This window comes from Cyprinodon tularosa, unplaced genomic scaffold (assembly GCF_016077235.1).
Source record: "Cyprinodon tularosa strain WSP-4 unplaced genomic scaffold, ASM1607723v1 ctg30, whole genome shotgun sequence".
Taxonomy (NCBI): domain Eukaryota; kingdom Metazoa; phylum Chordata; class Actinopteri; order Cyprinodontiformes; family Cyprinodontidae; genus Cyprinodon; species Cyprinodon tularosa.
In genome coordinates, this window is record NW_024039008.1 from 5975277 (window position 1) to 5995950 (window position 20674).

At 38.4% G+C, this 20674-nt stretch overlaps 1 protein-coding gene across 4 annotated transcripts in view; it reads left to right on the forward strand.

The window, feature by feature from the left end:
• Positions 1 to 20674, forward strand: part of LOC119787656 (arf-GAP with coiled-coil, ANK repeat and PH domain-containing protein 2-like) — an 87676-nt gene that overhangs the window by 38286 nt on the left and 28716 nt on the right. For 2 of the 4 annotated variants that reach the window (XM_038291634.1, XM_038291637.1), the window contains exons 7-11: positions 2357 to 2401; positions 2486 to 2581; positions 13186 to 13260; positions 16601 to 16612; positions 19207 to 19269. In XM_038291634.1, coding sequence (XP_038147562.1) covers positions 2357 to 2401; positions 2486 to 2581; positions 13186 to 13260; positions 16601 to 16612; positions 19207 to 19269 — 291 coding nt within the window. The remainder of the gene's footprint in view (positions 1 to 2356; positions 2402 to 2485; positions 2582 to 13185; positions 13261 to 16600; positions 16613 to 19206; positions 19270 to 20674) is intronic. The other 2 variants (XM_038291635.1, XM_038291636.1) reach the window with 2 other exon arrangements.

Below are 20674 nucleotides of genomic sequence, written 5' to 3' on the forward strand. Positions count from 1 at the left end.
AAAGGCACCACCTCACCCGTCAATGACCTTACTGTCTCTATATAACACATTTTGGTGACTTAGAAAACTACTGAAACGTTAGAATAAAAAAAGGTGAAGCACTCATATAAATATACATTTACTCACAGGGTTCCCGTGGGTCCTTAAAAAGTCTTAAAAGGCGTTGAATTCTTCAAAATAAAACCAAGGCCTTAATTGGTATTAAAATGTCTCAAATCAGTCTTTCGTATGTCTTAATTTTTAAAACATCATAAATAGGATCATTTTTATTGCGATTTATTTTTATAATCTAAATAAAACATAAAAAAAAAATAACGGCTCGCCATTATTGGTTCCGTCCCGATAGCGGAACCAATAAAAGCGTTGTTGCGGCCGGGACATTTGGGTGATGCACCATTAAAGTTTTGTCTGGAAAATATGAGCAAGTGTAAATGTAGCAAAAATTGTCTATCCAGTCAAGAGTTTTCTCCATGGCTAAAACCAGGGAACATACATGAGGCACAGTCATTCAAGCTCAGAACAATGGGAATTAAGGCAGTGGAGTCGAACATGCGAAGTGCGAAACACAAAGCGTCAAAATCGAGTTACTGAGAAACAGCCGGTGTAGGTACCAGATTGACTCGGGCTGCCAGATTGACTCGGGGGCCTGCGCCTTTTGAGATGCGTCAGAGCGTCCGCCATCTTAAATGTGGCAAATCTGCATTTTCTCAGTCACTTAAACAGTATCAGAGGGACTTTAATCTCTGAATATACTTTGTATTCGTAGTATTTTTGGTTTTGTAATATTACAAGTTTATTTTTTGTATCCCTTTAGCTTCATTCTCCTGAATTTATTCTCGTTACAAATGCAGACCGCGGGCTCAATGTAGTTTGTTTGAGTGGCATTGCCATAATGTCACGTCATCGGGAGGCGCAAGGCCCATGGCGAATTCGGTGACGTCATCAGAAGGCGCAGGGACCATGGAGAATGTCTTCGTAAAATTGTCCGTTTACAAACAGCAATCCCGCTTTCGAATAAAACCTACACCCCGCTATAATTACTTTAGTAAGCTGTCCAGACCAATCAAAATGTTTTGCGCAATTGTGCAAACGTTAAAACAATTATGTATTGTGACGTCATCAAAAGGCGCAGGCCCCCGAGTCAATCTGGCAGCCCGAGTCAATCTGGTACCTACACCGGTATTTCTCAGTTTAGTTCCACCCTTGTCTCTGCAACGCCTCCACTTATCACCAAATCAAACATACTAAGAAAACCATACAAAGAAAAATAGCTGCAAAAAAGACTTAGCACTGGTTTATTGTGGCTTTAAAACGTATTTGTTTTGATGTCTTCTAAAAAAAAGTTTGTGAATTCAGTTAAATAATTGTTAAAATATATCTGTCATTTGTGTGTTTTTAGCTTTCTTCCTGTATGGGAAGCTTTTCAAAATATGAAACATTAGTGCAGTGGTTTATGTTAAAATAAACCTTTGGGTTAAGTTGTCGCAAGCAGGTTTTTCTTGTGTTTCTTGTGAATTTGGTCTTAAATTTTTATTTCAAGTGGCATTAAAAAGTCTTAAAAAGTCTTGAATTTAACTTGCCTTATGCTGTAGGAACCCTGTACTCAGACGGGTAAATGTCAAAAATGCGAATTAAAGCACCAAATTCAGTTTCCAAGAAATGCCAATTTCACCTAAACTAAAATATTAGAAACAACCAGCTGTTGCTAAGTTGTTGCATCAGTGAACTGGGAACAACTAGCTTCTTTAGCACTGAGCTTTTTTGGTGCAGCCTCCTTGTGAAGATTTGAAGCCTGTCCGTATCAGAACTGCAAAGCAACTATTTTATCAACTGTTCCACTATGCAGCCATGGTTATCGGTTCCTGCCAATTAATATAGGCCATGAAGGATTTAATTACTCTGTACTTAATACCCTACATGAAGTGTCCTTCTGCAACATTAACCTCAGATAAACTCCTCCTGGGAAGCCAGCTATCATTTAGCACAGTCTGCTGACACACAACTAGGGAAACATGCTGTAGTGCTGCTGGGAAAGGAGAAAGGGCCTCTAAGCTCCATGTTTGTGTGAAATGTGTGACACTGAGCGCCCCCTGGTGCTCAGAAAACTAAGCTCTGTCTGGTATAGCTTGGGGCGAAGTTGTAAGACAAATTTATTTTTGTGTTAATTCTCGTCAGCGGGTCTTTTTTTAGTTCAGTCTCTATTTTGATCTTTGAGTGTCTTTTAATGTCTGTCTTTTAGTGTTTTTATATTTGTTTCTTAACATCAACTTTCATGTCTCTCTCATTGGAAGAACACGTATTAGATATGTCTATAAAAAAAAACTTATTCTTTTGAATATATTTTTATTTCTTGCAGATAAATGTCCTACAGTCTAAGAGAAGATCAGAAATCCTGAAATCGGTAACTATCTCCTAACCACAATGAAGCCAACTGGTCGTTGTTGCTTTTCTATGTTTTTGAACAATCTCTGTGTACTTTGAACAGATGCTGTCCTTCATGTACGCCCATCTGACATTCTTCCATCAAGGATATGACCTCTTCAGTGAACTGCAGCCTCTTATGAAGCAGCTGGGCGGGCAGGTATGACAAGCTTCTAAAAAAACATTTAGATTGAGCTTTATTTTGTTCAGCTACGGTACTCAGATGTTTTAGTGCAAACTAGAGAAAGAAATCAGTGCAGAACCTGATTGTTCACATTACTACCCGAAAATTGTTGGATTTTTTGGATTTGATCACATTTATTACCTCCCATGATGAAACAAATCTCTATCATAAATCTCGTTATACTGTAGCAGTATAATCTAACCTGGGGAAAAAATGAGAAACTTCCAGTCTTTAACTTAAATACATTTATTTGGTGTAAAAAAAACAGGTCCTACGATAAAAAGTAATTTATTTTTGTCCTGATGATAGAATTATTCGTACCTTCAACACCATTTAAATAAATAAGACTGGGGTCTCTTTTTAAATTTGCATTATTTAATTTCTTTATTTTAAAGTCAAGAGTTAATATGAATTATTGGTAATCCTTAACCTACACTGCCGTATTTTTATATAACCTGCTATATAGGGAAATGTCTTTGAACCATTTTACTAGGCTGGACTTAGAACCATATGAACCTTGTTATGTAACAAGCAATGCGCACAGTTTAACAGGCCCAAACCGGTTTGCACGTCTTAAAATATTTGAAATTTGTAGATCACCAACACTCCCACTCATTGCATGCGCCAAAAAAAATAATAAAAAAATAGCATTTGAAATTTGGCATTTCTTAGTCAGACATTTTCTAAGAGGCCCAAAATTTGAAATTCATAAATTAAAAAAACAAAACAATCAAAAGGGTAAAAAAAAAAAAAAAAAAAAAAAAAAGAAAAATAAAAATACCTAAATAAAAGACCTAAATATGTAGTTTTTGAGGCTTTTTTTTGTTTGTTTGTTTTTACCTCTTTATGCAAATGTATTTTTATTATGATTGCAGCATCAACAACAAACATGACAGTTCTCAAGAATATTCTACAGACAAATTTATAAAGATGCCTTCATTAAAATAAATCTCCAGAAGCAGTTATTTAATATATTTGTTTACAAAATAACAGCGTTTTACCTGCCATGGAGGAAAAGGAACACAGCAGATTTTAAGCGGTGTTAAAAAGAGAAAATAAATCATGTACATTAAAGCAAATTTAATATTAAGTGTAATGCTAAACTAGGAGTCCTCCTATAAAGTTCTGAATGACCAAATATTTGTGAGTTTTTCACAGTTTATGCTTATCTAATACAAAGCCTTAAAAATGTTTCAAAGTTTATGATTGTGAAAAATGTCGTTCTCCTGAGTAATATTCATTTCAAGGAGCTTAAAAAAACAAAAAATCTGCAGAACTTCTTTTTGTTTTTTTTTTAATGGACAGACACTGATGTTCAGAGAAAATCTTTTAAATGAGTCTGTAAAAGGCTTTTTTTAATAAAAAGAAACAAGGGGGGCTGATGCTAACTAGGGGGCGAAGGCTGCAGCTATTGGAAGTTGCTGCCCTTGGGTTAGAAGATGATAAAGCGCACAGGGTTTAAAGCAGTAGCCCTCAGGTCATATGTCATCACATAGAAAATGTGATATATTGGCGGCTATTCACAGAACATGGCAGGGAGTTGAGGAGAAATGTACGGAAGAGGGAAAAAAAAAGAAAAAAGTTAACTGATTTTTTAATTTTATTACAGTTTAGTATGGGAAAAAAGTGAGAATTCTGTCTTTAATCTCAGAATTCTGTCTTTAATCTCAGAATTCTGACTTTTTTTTCTCAGAATTCTGTCTTTAATCTCAGAATTCTGACTTTAATCTAAGAATTCTGACTTTTTTTATTGTCAGATTTCAGTCAGAATTCTGAGAATTTAAAAAAAGTCAGAATTCGGACTTTTTCCCATACTAAACTGAAATAAAATGTAAAAATCAGTTAACTTTTATTTATTTTTTTCCCAGTGGCCTCTTCCGTATAAATGAGACAAAAATCTGTTAAATATGTTTAAGAAAAAGGGTTACTGATATTTCTCTAATAATTAGACAAATTGACTAATTTGTCTAATTATTTTTTTTTCCTTGTTTGCCTGCTTCACATATTTTTATTAGACAGCCTCTCTGTTTAGAAATCTTACTTATCAGAGGATCAGTATTATAGTCAGAGAAACCAAAGGGAAGAAGCAGATGTGCTCTATATTCATCCTTAATGGATCCGTAGGCAAGATCAAGAGTTTTGTTTATAAAACCAGGACAGTTAACACACTGATTGTGTGATTAGTGACATGCCTCACTAATTCACACAAAAGGTTAGTGAGGCATGACCTCAGTTTGCAATGGTTAAAATCACCCAATATAAAAACAGGTGCATCATGGGAAAAAAGCTGTTTTTTCCCTATGGATTTACTTATTAAGGAACCTGTGGTTTTGACGTTGGATTTGGGAGATAACTCAGATAAATATCTGAGGGAACTTCCTTAAGTAATGAAGTGGACAGACTGACACAACAGTTCAACATAGATTGCATGTAAAATCCCAGACTTTAACACTGTTACTTCATCTTTTGCTGATGTATATGGAGGCCCTGCCTCCTTGGGATTTCCCTGTTGCATCATCTCTACCCAGCTGCACAGGAACCCCAAAGCCAGTGAGCTCAAACTCTGAATCACTTTCCCTCTTAGAGAGCCAAGTTTTTGGTTAGGGCCAACACACTGCAATCATGATTTGTTTTGAGGTGAATGAACGTTTAAAAGAATCAATTCAATTCAATTCAGTTTATTTATATAGCGCCAAATTCACAACACATGTCATCTCAAGGCACTTTACAGTTCAACCAGATCATACAGTCAAATTGATACAGTTTTCTATCTAAGGAAAACCAGTTGATTGCATTGACTCATTGACTCAAATACAATCCCCCACACTAAGCATGCTTGTAGCGACAGTGGAGAGGAAAAACTCCCTTTTAACAGGAAGAAACCTCCAGCAGAACCAGGCTCAGTGTGAGCGGCCATCTGCCGAGGCCGACTGGGGTTCAAGGAGACAGAAGCAGAGATACAAAAAGCAGCTGTAAAAGGCGGCCCCGTCCAGGAAACACACAGCCAGGCAGACGAGCTCCAAGGCAGCTCCCATGTCAGAGGACGAAGAGAGCACATCCACTCAGTCACGGTCAGAGAAACAGGACCACACTGGAAAACAGGCCGATCTCCAACATCTATAAACAAGGGTGTTGATAGAAGCAGCACAGCTGATGTTTCTTTCCAGGATGACGTCACAGCCAAACAGGAACAGACGAGGCAAAGCTACTCTGAGGAAAAGCAGAGAGAGCAGAAGGTTAGAGATTGAACTAACAGATTCTGCAGAATAGGAGAACAGAGAGAGAATGAAGCAGAATGATGAAATGGGGGTCCCTATGTCCTCCAAAAGTCTAAGCCTATAGCAGCATAACTATAGAGATAGCTCAGGATAACCTGAGCCACCCTAACTATAAGCTTTATCAAAAAGGAAAGTTTTAAGCCTAGCCTTAAAAGTAGACAGGGTGTCTGCCTCACGGACTAAAACTGGTAGTTGGTTCCACAGGAGAGGAGCCTGATAACTAAAAGATCTGCCTCCCATTCTACTTTTAGAAATTCTAGGAACCACTAGTAAACCTGCAGATTGAGAGCGAAGTGCTCTGTTAGGAACATAAGGAACAATCAGATCTCTGATATAAGATGGAGCTTGGCCATTTAAGGCTTTATATGTGAGAAGGAGGATTTTAAATTCTATTCTTGATTTAACAGGAAGCCAATGAAGAGAAGCCAGGATAGGAGAGATATGATCTCTCTTTTTCATTTTCATTAGAACTCTGGCTGCAGCATTTTGGATCAGCTGAAGGCTTTTAACTACAGTTTGTGGACTTCCTGATAGTAAAGAATTACAATAGTCCAGCCTTGAAGTAACAAATGCATGGACTAGTTTCTCAGCATCACCCCTGGACAGGATATTTCTAATTTTTGCAATGTTCCTCAGATGAAAGAAGGAAATTCTAGAAACCTCTTTGATATGGAATTTAAATGACAGGTCCTGATCAAAAATAACACCAAGATTTTTTACTTTATTATCTGAAATCAGTTTAATCCCATCCAAATGAAGTGACTGGCTAATCAGTTTCTTTTTCAGAGACTCTGGTCCAAAGACTATAACTTCTGTTTTGTCTGCATTCAGAAGCAGAAAGTTAAGAGTCATCCAGGTTTTTATGTCTTCAAGACATGCCTGTAATCTATGTAATGGGTTAGCTTCATCTGGATTTATAGACAGATATAGCTGGGTATCATCAGCATAACAGTGGAAATTAATCCCATGCTGTCTAATAATTCTACCAATTGGGAGCATGTATAAAGTAAAGAGAATTGGTCCTAGCACTGATCCCTGTGGTACTCCACAGGTAACCTTTGAGCGTGTTGAAGATCTATCATTAACATGAACAAACTGAATTCGATCAGATAGATAAGATTTAAACCAGTCTAGTGCTGTTCCTTTAATTCCAACAAAATATTCAAGTCTTTCTAAAAGAATATTATGGTCAACTGTATCAAATGCAGCACTAAGATCCAACAGGACGAGCACAGATACAAGTCCATTATCTGAGGCCATGAGAATATCATTAGTGACTTTCACCAGAGCTGTTTCAGTGCTATGATGAGCTCTAAAGCCAGACTGAAACTCTTCAAAAAGTTCATTATGGTGGAAGTGATCGCAAACTTGTTTGGCAACTACTTTCTCAAGAATTTTGGATAAGAAAGGAAGATTGGATATAGGTCTATAATTGACCAAGTCATCTGGGTCAAGAGACGGTTTCTTAAGCAGAGGTTTAATTACAGCAACCTTAAAAGCTTTAGGTACATATCCCTGTAACAGAGATAGATTAATCACATCTAAAATGGAGGAGGAGATCAAAGGGAATACCTCCTTAAATAACCTGGTTGGAACTGGATCTAACATACAAATTGAAGGCTTAGATGAAGACAATAATTTTGCTAATTCAGAGAGTTCAACTGGATCAAAGCAGTCTAAACCCGGTTCAGATTCCATGACTACCTCAGGTACAATCGCGGATAGAGGAGTGCTTATGATCTTATTTTTAATAAGATCAATCTTATTTATAAAGAATCCCATAAAATCATTGCTGCTAAGAGCAGGTGGAATGGACGGTTCAACAGAGCTATGGCTCTGGGTGAGTTTGGCAACTGTATTAAAAAGAAATCTAGGATTATTCTTATTCTCCTCTATTAATGAGGAGAAGTATGCTGCTCTTGCTTTACAAAGGGTCCTCTTATACAGCAGAATCATGGTGGGAAGCGGTTCACAGTTTAATCTCTGCTGTCGCATCCCCAGTAGGACCCTGCCCCTCTTTCCTGACTTCCATGTATTGTTGTTTTCAGAACCTCCATTGTGTTAAAAATGAAATTGTTTTCCACACGAAGCACCAAAGCGCCTGACAGCGTGTGTGTGTGTTGAATAGCAGTAAAAGTTCTCTGCAGTACTGAAGCCTGATGACATGGTGAGGATGGTATCCCTGGTGTTGTGCACACTGACATTATAATCCACAAAATGAACACTAAAAAGCAGCTTCATACTCAGATCCCATTGTTGTGATCTCCAATCATTAAGACAAGAAAGTTAATAAAACCATTCTGGACTCACTTCAGAACACGCAAACTTCCACCTCCTGCCATTCGCATCCTAACCTGACTCCGCCAGATGGATTTGCTCCACATATCCATCTGGAAACCTTCCGTTGAAGTAATTTTGGGAAGGGGCGAAAATACTGGTTAGCTGATTGCCCTATGTTGGTGATAGACGGGCCAAATAAACCAATCAGATCAACGAAGCATATGATGTACTAACAGAGCAACGACGAAGAGGAGCCAATTGATAGATCAAACTCTTGCCGAAACCAGTCGGGAGAAGAGCAAAAACATCTTTTCCTCTGAGAAAAGCCTCCAGAGCAGTGTTTTGCTCTTCTTTCAGTGAAGAAATATTCTGTAATTCCAATAAAACTTGCTCGATAGCCACGCTAACGCTAGTTTCATCGGCTGAAGCCGCCATGTTCTTTAGACTGAACTGTCGCGCTTCTCGTTGCGTCACACCTCAATCCGCCTCAAAGCCAACGCTGATTGGACGTTCGTTTTGGTGAACGGCTCCAAATTTTCTTCAACGGAGAGTCTCCAGACTGATCTGCAAGTGAAACCTTGAAAGCTCGCGAGATCAGGATGGTCTCACGAGGCTAGTCGCATCCCGTCCTAGACAATCAATAAATGATGGAGTATATTGGCCAAACCATTTACACATTTAATATTTAGGTTTCAACTATAAATGACCCATTGCTGCTCTGTTAACATTCATATCTCATAAATATTTGTGTTGAATCTGTGTATCTTGGCTGAGTTACATAATTTGTCTGTTTGTGTGCATCCTGGAACAAAGAGAGCCTGCCCATGGAGGCAGAACGCAGCCCTAATTTGACTTTAAGATGTTTATCGTGGCAGAGTTTTTGCTACAATTAGTTGGAATGAGGAAGAAAGCTGCTAGGAGGCTGGAAAAAGGTTTTCCCTCCGATAGACTCACGGGGTCCATCGTCAGCTGAGCCAATGTAGAACAGAAACTGAAGGAAGATACTCAAGGTTGGAGCGTTTTGAATCTAATGCAGTTTTATTTTTTGAAAGATGATGTCTTTGGGAGCCGAATCTGGAAATGTGATGCTGTGAAATAATTTGCCATCTCAACTGAGCAGTTTTTCTGGACAGAAGAAAACTTTTAGAAGTAGGTTTTTCAGAGGGAATAAACGGGACTCTGAGCTGTATGGCTGCACGAGTAAGGAAGAGGCATGATGACTAAGGACTGAAACAGACACGAACTCTTCAGAGGGAGGAAGAAAAGAAAAAGCAAGAGGCTCTGAATCCAATCTGACATACAACTGGAGTATAACCCTGCTGTGGATTACAAGGCTGTCATCTTGAGTTTGAAGGAGAGGCGAAAAGGGAGGGAGATCACAGACGGGGCTGTGGGAAGCCGCAGCAAGAGGGCTGCTCTGTCTGTCCGCTTCTCATCATGAAGCTAAAGAAAGTGGAGAGGCTGTGCAGGGAGGTGTGGAGCAGCTGTCAACAGGTTTGATAATACCATCTGATACCTTTCCTTATAGAAAACATTCAAAGAAGCTGCTTTGAAATGAATAGTTTTGAATTTAAGAAGAAAATTGATTCTGGAACCTGGAAAATAAGCCAGACTTTAACAGATAATAGTTGGCCTCACTGGTAAGATTTCTGTTTTTTTCTGCTTTTCCTCCATCCAAATACTCATCTAGCTCTAGATAGAAAACCTTTCTGATCTGCTAGTGACAAACAGCCTTATGAATGAATGAATTAATAGCTGTGTTCAGTCAGAGGGGTTTTCTGTATCTTTTCCGTGAGTCATTAAGTTTGTCATTTATAGTTTTAATCCAAGCAGAGCTCTGTGGTCAGACAGTCCTGAAGCATCTGCACTGAGAGACACTGTCATTGGAGCCAAGTGGTAAAAATGGATACAAAAGTAAAAATGTTGGATAAAAGCCTGTTTTATAAAAGGCAGCAGAGATTCTGTTTGGCTCTGACTGAGCTGGTTGTTCAGAGGAAAGCGGAGAAAAAATTGTTCCCATCCTGATGTTATCAGCCTGCTGCGCTCTCATCCACCCATTTCCGTTTTAAAACCAAACAAATCCCCCCCTGCAGCACTAGCCTCTCTAAAACTGTCACACAGCAGCCATATCTGTGTGTTTACTTTACGGGTAATAATGTTTTCAGAGTTTTTTGTTGCTATTAAGAGTTAATTTAGTAAAATAAAAAAAAAATCCATTTAGGTCTACATTTGAAAAGGTTATAACATTGGGAAAAAAAAGTAAAAATGGTCGTTTAGATGCATCAAAAGTTACAGCAGCCGACTCTGACTTCTGTTCACTTATACTGATGTCATCTTTAAGAAGAGTCTTTCTAAAGGACCCCAGGTTCGTTCGATCCTTCATCAGTTTAAATCCCACTTTTTATCCAGGAATTGCCATTTCCCACTTTTTTTCGTCCATTTTAACTAACGATTGCATTCCAATATCAATGTGAGGGATTTGCACAAACCAGCCAGAGAACCACTGAAATTTTTCAAAAAAAGTCTTAATTTATTCCAAAAGTGTTCAAAAATGATGAACTGGGTCCAAAAAAAAGGTCAACAAAACAGAATTCGATTAAGGATTTAACATAAAGAACTCAAGCACAAACTGACTTAGCAAACAGGACATGAGGGAAACCTAAATAGTGGCTGATCAGACCACTGTTGACACACAAGGGGGGTAACTGACTAACAAACTATTAAACAAATAAACTTAATTAAACAGATAAATACTGGCCAGACACTAAATACTTTTTAAATTTAAATAATTAACAAAATGACCCAAACTAAGAATATTTGAACAAATGATAAACAAATTTCCCTTCCCATTACAAATGGTTTGACCCGCTGATTAGCCTGCAACCAATTGAGGAAAGCTGGAGCTCATTGCAGCCCTCCACCAGCAGATCCCAAGGAAACTGGCAACTCAAAAGAAAAAAGAAATGAATCAATTGCATCTTGAAAAAAAAACAACCTGACAAATAAAGTTAACTGAATGTGTGCACTGCAAAAAGTTAACTTAAAGTCAGGCTAATGAAAATATATGAAACGTGCAACTGATTTTGAAAATGAAAAATGTAAAAGTTACCACACAGCTTCAGAGTGTGACAGTAGGCTGTCACAATCAATAAACCTTTGGCTATCATTTTGTTATTTGTTTAGATACAAAATCCCAAGTAGAAATCTTGCATAGCATAAATCTGATGAGTAGATTATGTTCTTAAGACGTAATTTACACTCAACCACATTTGGTATGAACTGATTAAAACTGCTATTGGATTGGAGAACAAACCACTTCACCAGTTTTGAGGGAAAACACTAAGGACAGAGGATCTGCTATGAAATGGGCTAATAGGCAAGGCATTTATTGGTATAGCACAATTCAGTACATAGACAATGCAAAGTGCTTTACATGATTAAAATATAGGAAAATAAAACTGAATCAAAGCAAGTAGGAAAAGAAAAATATAATAGGCATCAGTGGGGCAGTTGCTTCAGGGTTCTTAATAGGATCTTTCAGCATAGCATGCCATTATTCTCAGATGTGTCTTCGCTACATTGAAATAACATTATGTCTGTTTATTATCCACTAAGAAAGACTGTTACTCTTTCATCTGTTGTACATAGGAAAAAAAAAAAAAGGTAAACGTATTTTTACTTCTAATGTTTTGGATTATTTTTATTGTAAATATTTATTTTCTAACATAATCCAGAGGCAAAAACTAAGCATTGAAGAGATAGTAGAGCTGTAAAGGTTAACAAGCATTTTTTAATTCTTTCATTCACCTGAAAACCATTTCTTCAGTTGTCTTTATATGTTTTCCTTTTAGTTTTTAGTTTATTTTTCCCTCTCTATGTTATAAGATAATGCTGCTGTTGGGCTTCATTTATGTCACAGCCAGCAAGTTTGCCTTGTTTGGCCTTCAGAAAAATAAATGGAAAAACTATTCAATCTGCTTAAAAACTCAGACTTTACTAAGAATCTTAATCCTAAATCGTCACCTTACTCTTGCCTGCCTACTGCAACCACTGACCTCTAACTGCACACTCATTTCTTCATGTTTGAGGCTGCAGACTGGATTATTTCAGTCCTGCCGCCCAACAGACCGCTGACAGACTTGGTTAAAGGCATACTATGCAACATTTTTCAGTTAATTAATGTGTTCCATAACGTTTTGGATGATTAAATGAGTCATTTCAGGTCGAACAAAGGTTCTCTCTGCCGCCCTGGTGGTCTGTAGGGGAAATACCGTACTTGCAATTGCAGGAGACCTCGGCCCGCATCCACAGGCTCAGAAGTCTCGTGCATCGCGAGAGTCGGTCTTGCTTTACGGCAAAAACTGCTACACGCCCCCAGCCCCAGTAGACATGGTGATTCGTTGCGTTCGCCTGTCTGCTAAGCTCAAAACAACCGCGCCTGGCTTGATGGAGAAACCAGGAGAACAGCTGAGCATATTTACGACAGTGCACTTTTACTTTCGCCCTCTGGGGGGAGCCTCGCTGGAAAATCAACACCGTTTGCATAGTATACCTTTAAGGTTTCTCTACTGTCCCATTTTCACTAACACCCTATGAACTTCAGCTCTTTAGCTGTGATTTTTTTTTATGTTTTTTTTTCCCCTGCTATCAACAGAACCCTTGTTTCCCTCTCTACATGCAATTATTGCTGTAAGGAAAGAAAATAATCAATTGTTTCACATTAACGATCCCCATGATCAAGTTAGCCCCACACAGCTGCTAGAAGAAAAAAAAAACTTGCTCTGTTTGAATTTGGTCAATATAAGCCTGATAATTTGATGTTGGAACAGATTTCAAGCGAAAAGATAAAACCCTCCATCCTGATATGTCACACTCTAACATCAGATTTGGAGCTTTGTTTATTATCTCTATGTGGTGAATTCGTTTTCCACTTTATGCGGAAGCCATGGCTGTTTTTCACTGAGAAATGTGTGACCAGCTGGTTTGAGAAGCTTGACTAACTTGTTGTTCTGTATCCTACAGTTGGACCAGCTGGTGGTCGATGCTGCCAAAGAGAAGAGGGACATGGAGCAGAAGCACTCCACCATCCAACAAAAGGTTCATCCTCATGAACACTCCTGCATCATCACATTTTGGGTTTGATCAGACAGGATGTCAGATGGCCTCTAAGCCCACATGTTATAAACACAAGCAGCATTTAGCACATAAGCTACTGTGCCTTGCAGATATATTTATTTCTTTTTAACCTCCGTGCATTTTTCCACATTGAAGCCTTACATCTCAGTGAATTTTAATGAATTTCTTTCTAGACTAACACCCACAGGAAGATGACACATAGGTTCCTAAATTTGCAGCAATACATCCCCGAAAAGCATTGAATAATTTTATGTAAACTCTTTCTATGAATATAGTTTTTCAAAATGTGTGTTATACTTTTAGATTTGGATTTGAGATAATTACTGTGATTGAAACCATTTCTTTGCAGCTCTGGCTGTATGTATTGTCCTGCTGAAACCCAAACCTTTGCCTCGGTATTTATTCCAAGTTATTCCTTCCAGAAATGCCCCGTATTTAGCTCTTTCCATCAACTCTGACCAGTTTCCCTGTTTTTGCTGAAGAAAAATATCAGTCAGAAAGGAAATAGTGTTTGTAAAGTAGCGTGCAGTACAACACATTCCATGAATAACAAAACGTTTCCTTTCTTTGACATGGTTGCAAACATTTTTTCCTAACACACAGTAGAAATATTTAAATTGTGACATATACATGATGAGTACTTACCCCAGGCTCACACCGACTCCGGTCTTACCGTTGCGGTGCGGTGGGTGCGGCGCCGCAGTGATTCAAAGTCATTAAAAAGACGTAAACCTCTCTCACCGGCTGCTGAGCTGTCCGGCTGCCGTTACCGAGACACTCCGGCGCTGCGGAAAATTCCGCAAGAAAGCTATCCTTGCGGCGTGCCGGAGCCCTCCGCAACAAGCTCTCCCAAATATCCTTATTTGGGCCGTGTTATCGCGTGAAGTTACGTGAACTCAAGTGAACTTCTGTTAAATCTCCGGACCTGTTGCCGGAGCCGAAGAGCCGCACCGCACCGTAGTCAAAAGGGCGGTGTGAGAGGGGGTGTGCGGGAGTTGCGGTCTCCGTCGGCTCGGTAACCGCACCGGAGCCAGTGTGAGCAAGGTGTTATCCTGTTGAAAAATTACTCCCACCTGAGCTATGGGTCTTTGCAGCTCCTCCAGATTTACACTGCCCCACTGGTTGCTTCTCAAAACATTGCTCTCCTTATCAGTCCTGTTACTTATACCCCCATTTACACTACCCTTGAAAAACCGTGCCGAGACCGGTCCGAGCTCAGTTACTGAGATAACTTATCGTGTGTAAATGGAAAGCAAACTGAACTGAACCAAGATAGACACAACCAAACCGAGATAACTGCAGAGCAGTTCCAGAGGTGGGCTGGGCTCGGTTTTTCCCTGGCTCGGTTCTCTGATAACAAGAGCGCATGAGCAGAACGCGACATCTCCGTCTGGCTGCACATCCCGATTCACACTCCATTCCAGTAGTTGGCGGTAATGCCCCTCCGGAAGTTGCTTGCCAACCAACACAAAACAGAAGAAGAAGAACAACTATAAACAATCGAAATTTTCTCCACGCAACATTTTGATTTGCTTGATTCCCTCCTTCTTCGTCTTCTAGTGTTTTAGGGCGGTTGGCAAACAACTTTTGGTTCATTACCGCCACCAACTGCTTGATTTCCTCCTTCAATATTGGCAGTAATACCGCAGATCGTCATTAGGAGGCAAGGAGTTGAGGAACCGAGATAGCGTGATGTGTAAACGGTCATCAAAACCAAGCTCGACCTGGTTAACTGATCCAAACTCGGACCGGTCTCGGCATGGATCGGTTTTTCAAGGGTAGTTAAATGGGATATTAAGGTGGTCAGGGTGACGCCTTCGTTGGTACTTTTCAGGTTCAGATGATTGGTTGCACAGATAACTGTGAGGATTTTGTTTTATTTCCCAATCCGGCTCTCATCTTCTCCAGATCTTTAACCTCTGAACTGTCTGCTGTGTTCCCTCATCCACAATGATCCCTTTTGTTCTGTGACAAACCTCTGAGGGCTTCACAAAATGGTTGCTTTGATAATGGATGCCGATGGAATTAGATAACATCAGATAACTTATGAAAAGAATGGATAGCATAGAACTTAATTTAGAAATATTATACTTATACATAATGAGGCGTCTAAATTCCTATTTGCCCCTTTAAATATATACATAAAACATTGTGTCCTATTCATTGTGTCCTATTTATGTACTAATTTGTGTTCATTGTCACATAAAATGGAAAGAAAATATTTCGTGGATAACAAATGATAAAATGTGTTAGGAGTTCAAAGTGCTCTATTTTTATTATTATTAGCAGCATAAATGTAGAGAAAAGGCATGGCTGCCAGTTTCTTTTGAAATCCCCCATGAAGAACTCACAACACTTTCATAACAATTTTTAAAAAGATTAATTTACCCTATTCAGTACTTTGGATTCTAGTTCTGTTCATTTGACCTGCTAAAGATCTGTCCTTTTGAGATTTTTCAGCTCCATCAAACAAGCTGAACACGCTCCGAGAACTTAAAACCATCTAGTTAACAGTTAAAGACCAAAAACATTTATTTACAGTTGAACAAACATTGAAATGACTGAAATTTTAACGTAAATGATATAAAAAATGGTATAAATGTTTGTAAAGGATTCAGATATAAAAGAAAATGCTATGCTAAAGTATTAGCTGCCTCGTGTATGCGTCTGTTTGTCATTTGAGTGAATAGAGGTACTGTAGTAGTCCACTGTGAGGTGTCAGGTGAGCCCGTGGATGAGCTCAGCCACACACCCATGCATTATTGACAACGGACGGGAATCAAACGGTTTGGTTTCAGCTTTGAGATCTTCTGATTAGCGCTTGTTTATTTCACCCTTCAGTTTCTCTGCGTCTTGTTTTATTACTGATCTACGCATCTAAACTGTTGAAATTGATGATCTCCTTGAAGGTGATAAGTGAAGCAGGATGTCGCTGGTTATATTCCAGAGTGCGCCGGTAGATATTTACCTTTTAAATGTAACTGTGCATCACACATCATCAGTAAACACACACAGCAGGGATTAGTTATTTATCCAGCCGAATTTCTTTCTCTGTATTTCCCCCTCATGTGTATCTTTTTCATCCTTTCTCTCATCTAGTTCTTTCACTGTATCTGTGCCAACTTCTACTAAGCCTCAGGATCCAGTTCTCCACCGTTTAGTCCTTCCTCCGTTTAGTGTGATGCTATTATTGTTTCCATGCGCTCTCTATCTGGCTGCATCTACCTACTGACTTCTAACAGGTTGTCATCTCTTCTTTCCTTCTGCTTCTTTTCGTTCATCTGTTCTTTCTAATCTCCAGGCTGCTCTGCAGGTAAGTGATGTTTCTCTTCCCTATTCCCCCAACCTGCACCTCTGTGCTACATTTGCATGAATATACTGTAAAGTCAGCTGTTTGACCTCAGAAAGGTCAGAAATGAGTCAAGTAATGATGACAGGAACTCTGGGTGACTGACTGGTCACGATGTTTGGATGAAGTTAGCAAGCATGCTTCTTATATTGTGTTTTAAATGAGTTCACCCAGTATATGAACAATGTTTAAGACACTTCATACTTTGCTTCTCATAACTTCACATAGTTTACTCCTCATGCCAGTCATGTTATGCACATATCTCATTTAGCCCTTTACTATTTATTATATAGAATAAAGAAAAATGCTTTTCATATATAGGAAGCATTTTCTTTTATTTCACTCATGCAAAACATTTACTTTACTATTTTTATGCTCAGTAGAGCTAGAGTAGCATCCGTTGTTTTTAATTCTGGCCCTTAATGTACATCGTTATCTTGTCAAAACAGGGCTCAGCTGCTGAGTTACCTTAACTATTTCACACAACTTCAAATTAGATAACAAGTATTTCAAAAAGATAACCTTTAAACATCAATCTTTAAAATGTCTTTTTCAGGATTTTATGTTATAGACCAACTCAAAGCAACACATAATTGTGAAATTAATGCATACATTTTTTTTAAGCAAAATAAATCTGGAAAGTGTGGCGCTTAGACATAAATGATTTGCAAAAAAAACTCATTAATAAATAGTCCATCACTGTCGTTTAATTTGAATCCAAGAGCAAACAGCATCATGAAGATGAAAGAACAGAGCAGGCAGGGCTGGTTGAAAGTTTTGGAGAAATTTAAGCAGGGTTCAGTTATACAACAATATCCCACAGAGACACGATTATTTCATCTTCTGAAAATGGAAGCTCAACTATAAGCTACCAAAGACATGGTTATTGTTCTAAAATGAAAGCCAGTGAACAGGTAGGAGAAAATATATTAAAATGACGGCTATATGCCATGCGTTCTATAGATCTGGCATCTAGAGAAGAAATTAATTTGACAAAAGAAGGCCAACAGAGTCTTTTCTTAAGCTTCGTATTAGAAGGTATAAAATACTTGAGTCTTGAGGTTGAAGTTCATCTTTCAATTTAAAACGGACCCTAACTTACACAGAATCTGATCTATCCACTCTAGCTCTGTCTTTACTATTTTGCGAATATCCCCTAAAAAGTGTTGGCATGCGATGAAGCACTTCAGCCTTTTAGCACAAGATTTATAATTGCACTGGAAAAAAATCGAAATCTAGATGAGTAATTTTTTCTTAAAATAAGTGCATTTGTTCTTGAATTGAGGAGATAAGAGAGACATTTTCTCCAATGAAACAAGACAATTTACACTTAAAATAAGAAAACATAATTACATTGTCTTATTCCAAGTGCATATTATCTAATTATCTTATTTTAAGAGTAAAAATACTCATTCCATTGGCAAACTATCTCATTTAACTACTCAAATTAAGGATAAATACACTTAATTTAAGACATTTTTACTCATTTCAAGATCGTTTTTCCAGTGTGGATCCGCAGTATCAGCTGTTTCTACATAGTGTTTACTCAGTGAGTTTTATACAAAATGCTACATGCCACATTCGTTCTTCTTCAATAGCATGAACTACTTCCTATTGGGCCATCCAAATGCGAAATAAAATGTTTCTATTTCAACATATGTGAGAAGGGGTATGAATTTTTTTGTGAGGCTAAACCTTACAACCCTTCTTATTTCAGGAAGTGTTGGTTAAATCTCTCAAACTAATTCAGTGACCTTCTATTATTAACCAAGAGCATCTGCAGGCTTTCATTTGTGGTGTTATTTCCCCATAATGCAAAAAGGAAGTCCGCCAGACCCATAATGTCTATTTTTGTGCAACATAAAAATATCAGCTGTCATAAATGGGATGTTGAAATATTTGATCCTCTTTCAAAAGGGGAACCTCATAAATCTTCCTATTTTAAAGAAAAAAAATCCAAATCAGTGGTTTTAAACTGCTACTGCTAGTATTTTTCTGGATAAAAATTAACTGGAATGCTGAATGCACTACTATCAGAGTGAAGTCATTTATAAATGATTTATGCTCCGGATGCTCTGCTCAGTCTACCTTAGCACACACTGACACCCAGACACACACAGGTGACCTTAGCTGGGATCCTGTCTCTTCTGGAGCCGCAGGAGAGGCGGAGAGATGATGTTTTTAGATGTGATGATGAGCCACCAGGCTTCAGGTGACTTCAGTCACTTAGACGTCACACAGACTCTGAGACGATGACCGGTTGTCAGCCTCATTGGTTAACTTGAAGGCAGAAACAGAGGGGGAAAAAATGAAGATTTTCAGCCGTTTTCATTATGTGTGGTATCTGGTGAGTGCATACTAGGCATGGAACAGTCCCTCTACCAATCTCCACTCGGGAACTGTTTGTTCTTTGCTTCTTTACATCCAGTGATCTCTTATGTAGCCTGATTTTTGTTTTTAATCCGTAAAGGATTCCTGCGTTTAAGCTCTCAGAAATGCAACCTTTTTTTTTTTTTTTTTCTCTGTGTGGTTCTCCTGCTGTTTGTGTGAAATTTTAGGAGGCGACAGAGCTTGACTTTTTACCAGACCATCGCAGCTTTTGTGCCTGGAGGTCGAACTCTGTACGTAGTCGCTGTATTGACTTCCATCCGACGTTTGTTTTAATCCCCACCTGCCTCGGCTTTTTATCCCCTCATCAACACATGCTTGGAAGCTGCATTGCAGTGTTTGTGTAGATGTTTGCATCTGTTTGTTTCCTCATTTTATAGCCCAACACATGCATCAGTGTGATGTCCTAATTATACAGCATGCCACTTTTTTGCCCTACATTTCTTGTTGTCAGTTTGTACTACTGAGAGTTTTTGCAGCTGGTTTGACAACAGAGGGGTTTTTTGTTTAGTATTCCATGTCAGACTTCAGTCCATTGGATCTGGAATGGCTAAAAACAGATCCATGAAACCCCAGCTTTGAAATGCTTCAATAAGATCTCTATATTCTAGATCTTTGAATGTAGAATGACATATTTCACTAAAACCTGAGGGTAAAACCGTTTTAAACCCAAAAGTAAAAGCTAAGTTCTAGAATAGTCTTTAAACATTCTTTTTTAAAGAATTTGTGTGTATTTAAATGTTTTTACACCTGTTTGGCTGCAAGCTTTCCACTTAAATAAAAAAAAAAAATCCCTTCCTTCACTAATAAAACTGCCATGTTTCTAAAAGAAGCCATAATAGGCTGTGGTAATGTGTGCACACAGCTCTTTGTAAAGGTTAAAAAAAAGTTGTATAATTAAACATATAGAATTAGTTTTTATGCATTACTATAACGAATGTGTAAAATATGCCAGCAGCTCTTAAAGGAATGTACTAACTTGTTAAAGTGATAGCTGTGCCAGAAATGCTTCCATGAAAAATGACTTGTTTGGCCTCATGATCAGACCATCACATAACAGCACATAGCTGTGATTAAGGCAGAATAATAATCAGGGGTTTCAAAGTATTTTTCCTCAAAAAATCTAAGGACCTGTATATAAATACCAAGTAAAAAAAAAAAAAAAACGTACCATCATCACCCTGAACACACCATCTCTACTAACCCCTCAGTTCCACAGGTGGTGGAAGCGCAGCAATGCTGTGTCTACGCAGTTGATCACATCAACTCTAGTCGGTCAGAGATGCTCCATCTGGTCACCCATGGTGCATTAATTAAGCATCCCAGATGCTCCTGGTGCTCGTTGCTTCTCTAAAATACTTTATTGTTCTATTTTGCTGCTTGCTGCACCAAGTCCACACCAGCCTAAAGCAGAGCGGATTATTTAGGTAGAAAGCCGGTTAATGAACAGCTAACTGGATCTGGTTGAGTTTACAGGTTAAAGGCTACATGTCCAGACTGTGCATTTTCTGGACTTTTTTTCTCGAATAACAAATTCTGTTCAATCAGGTTATTAACAGCCATATTAAATATCTTTGTTGAATGAAAAATTAACTGAAATATCTTAAGTTAGCCATGATAAACCTAGAGATAAGGCGA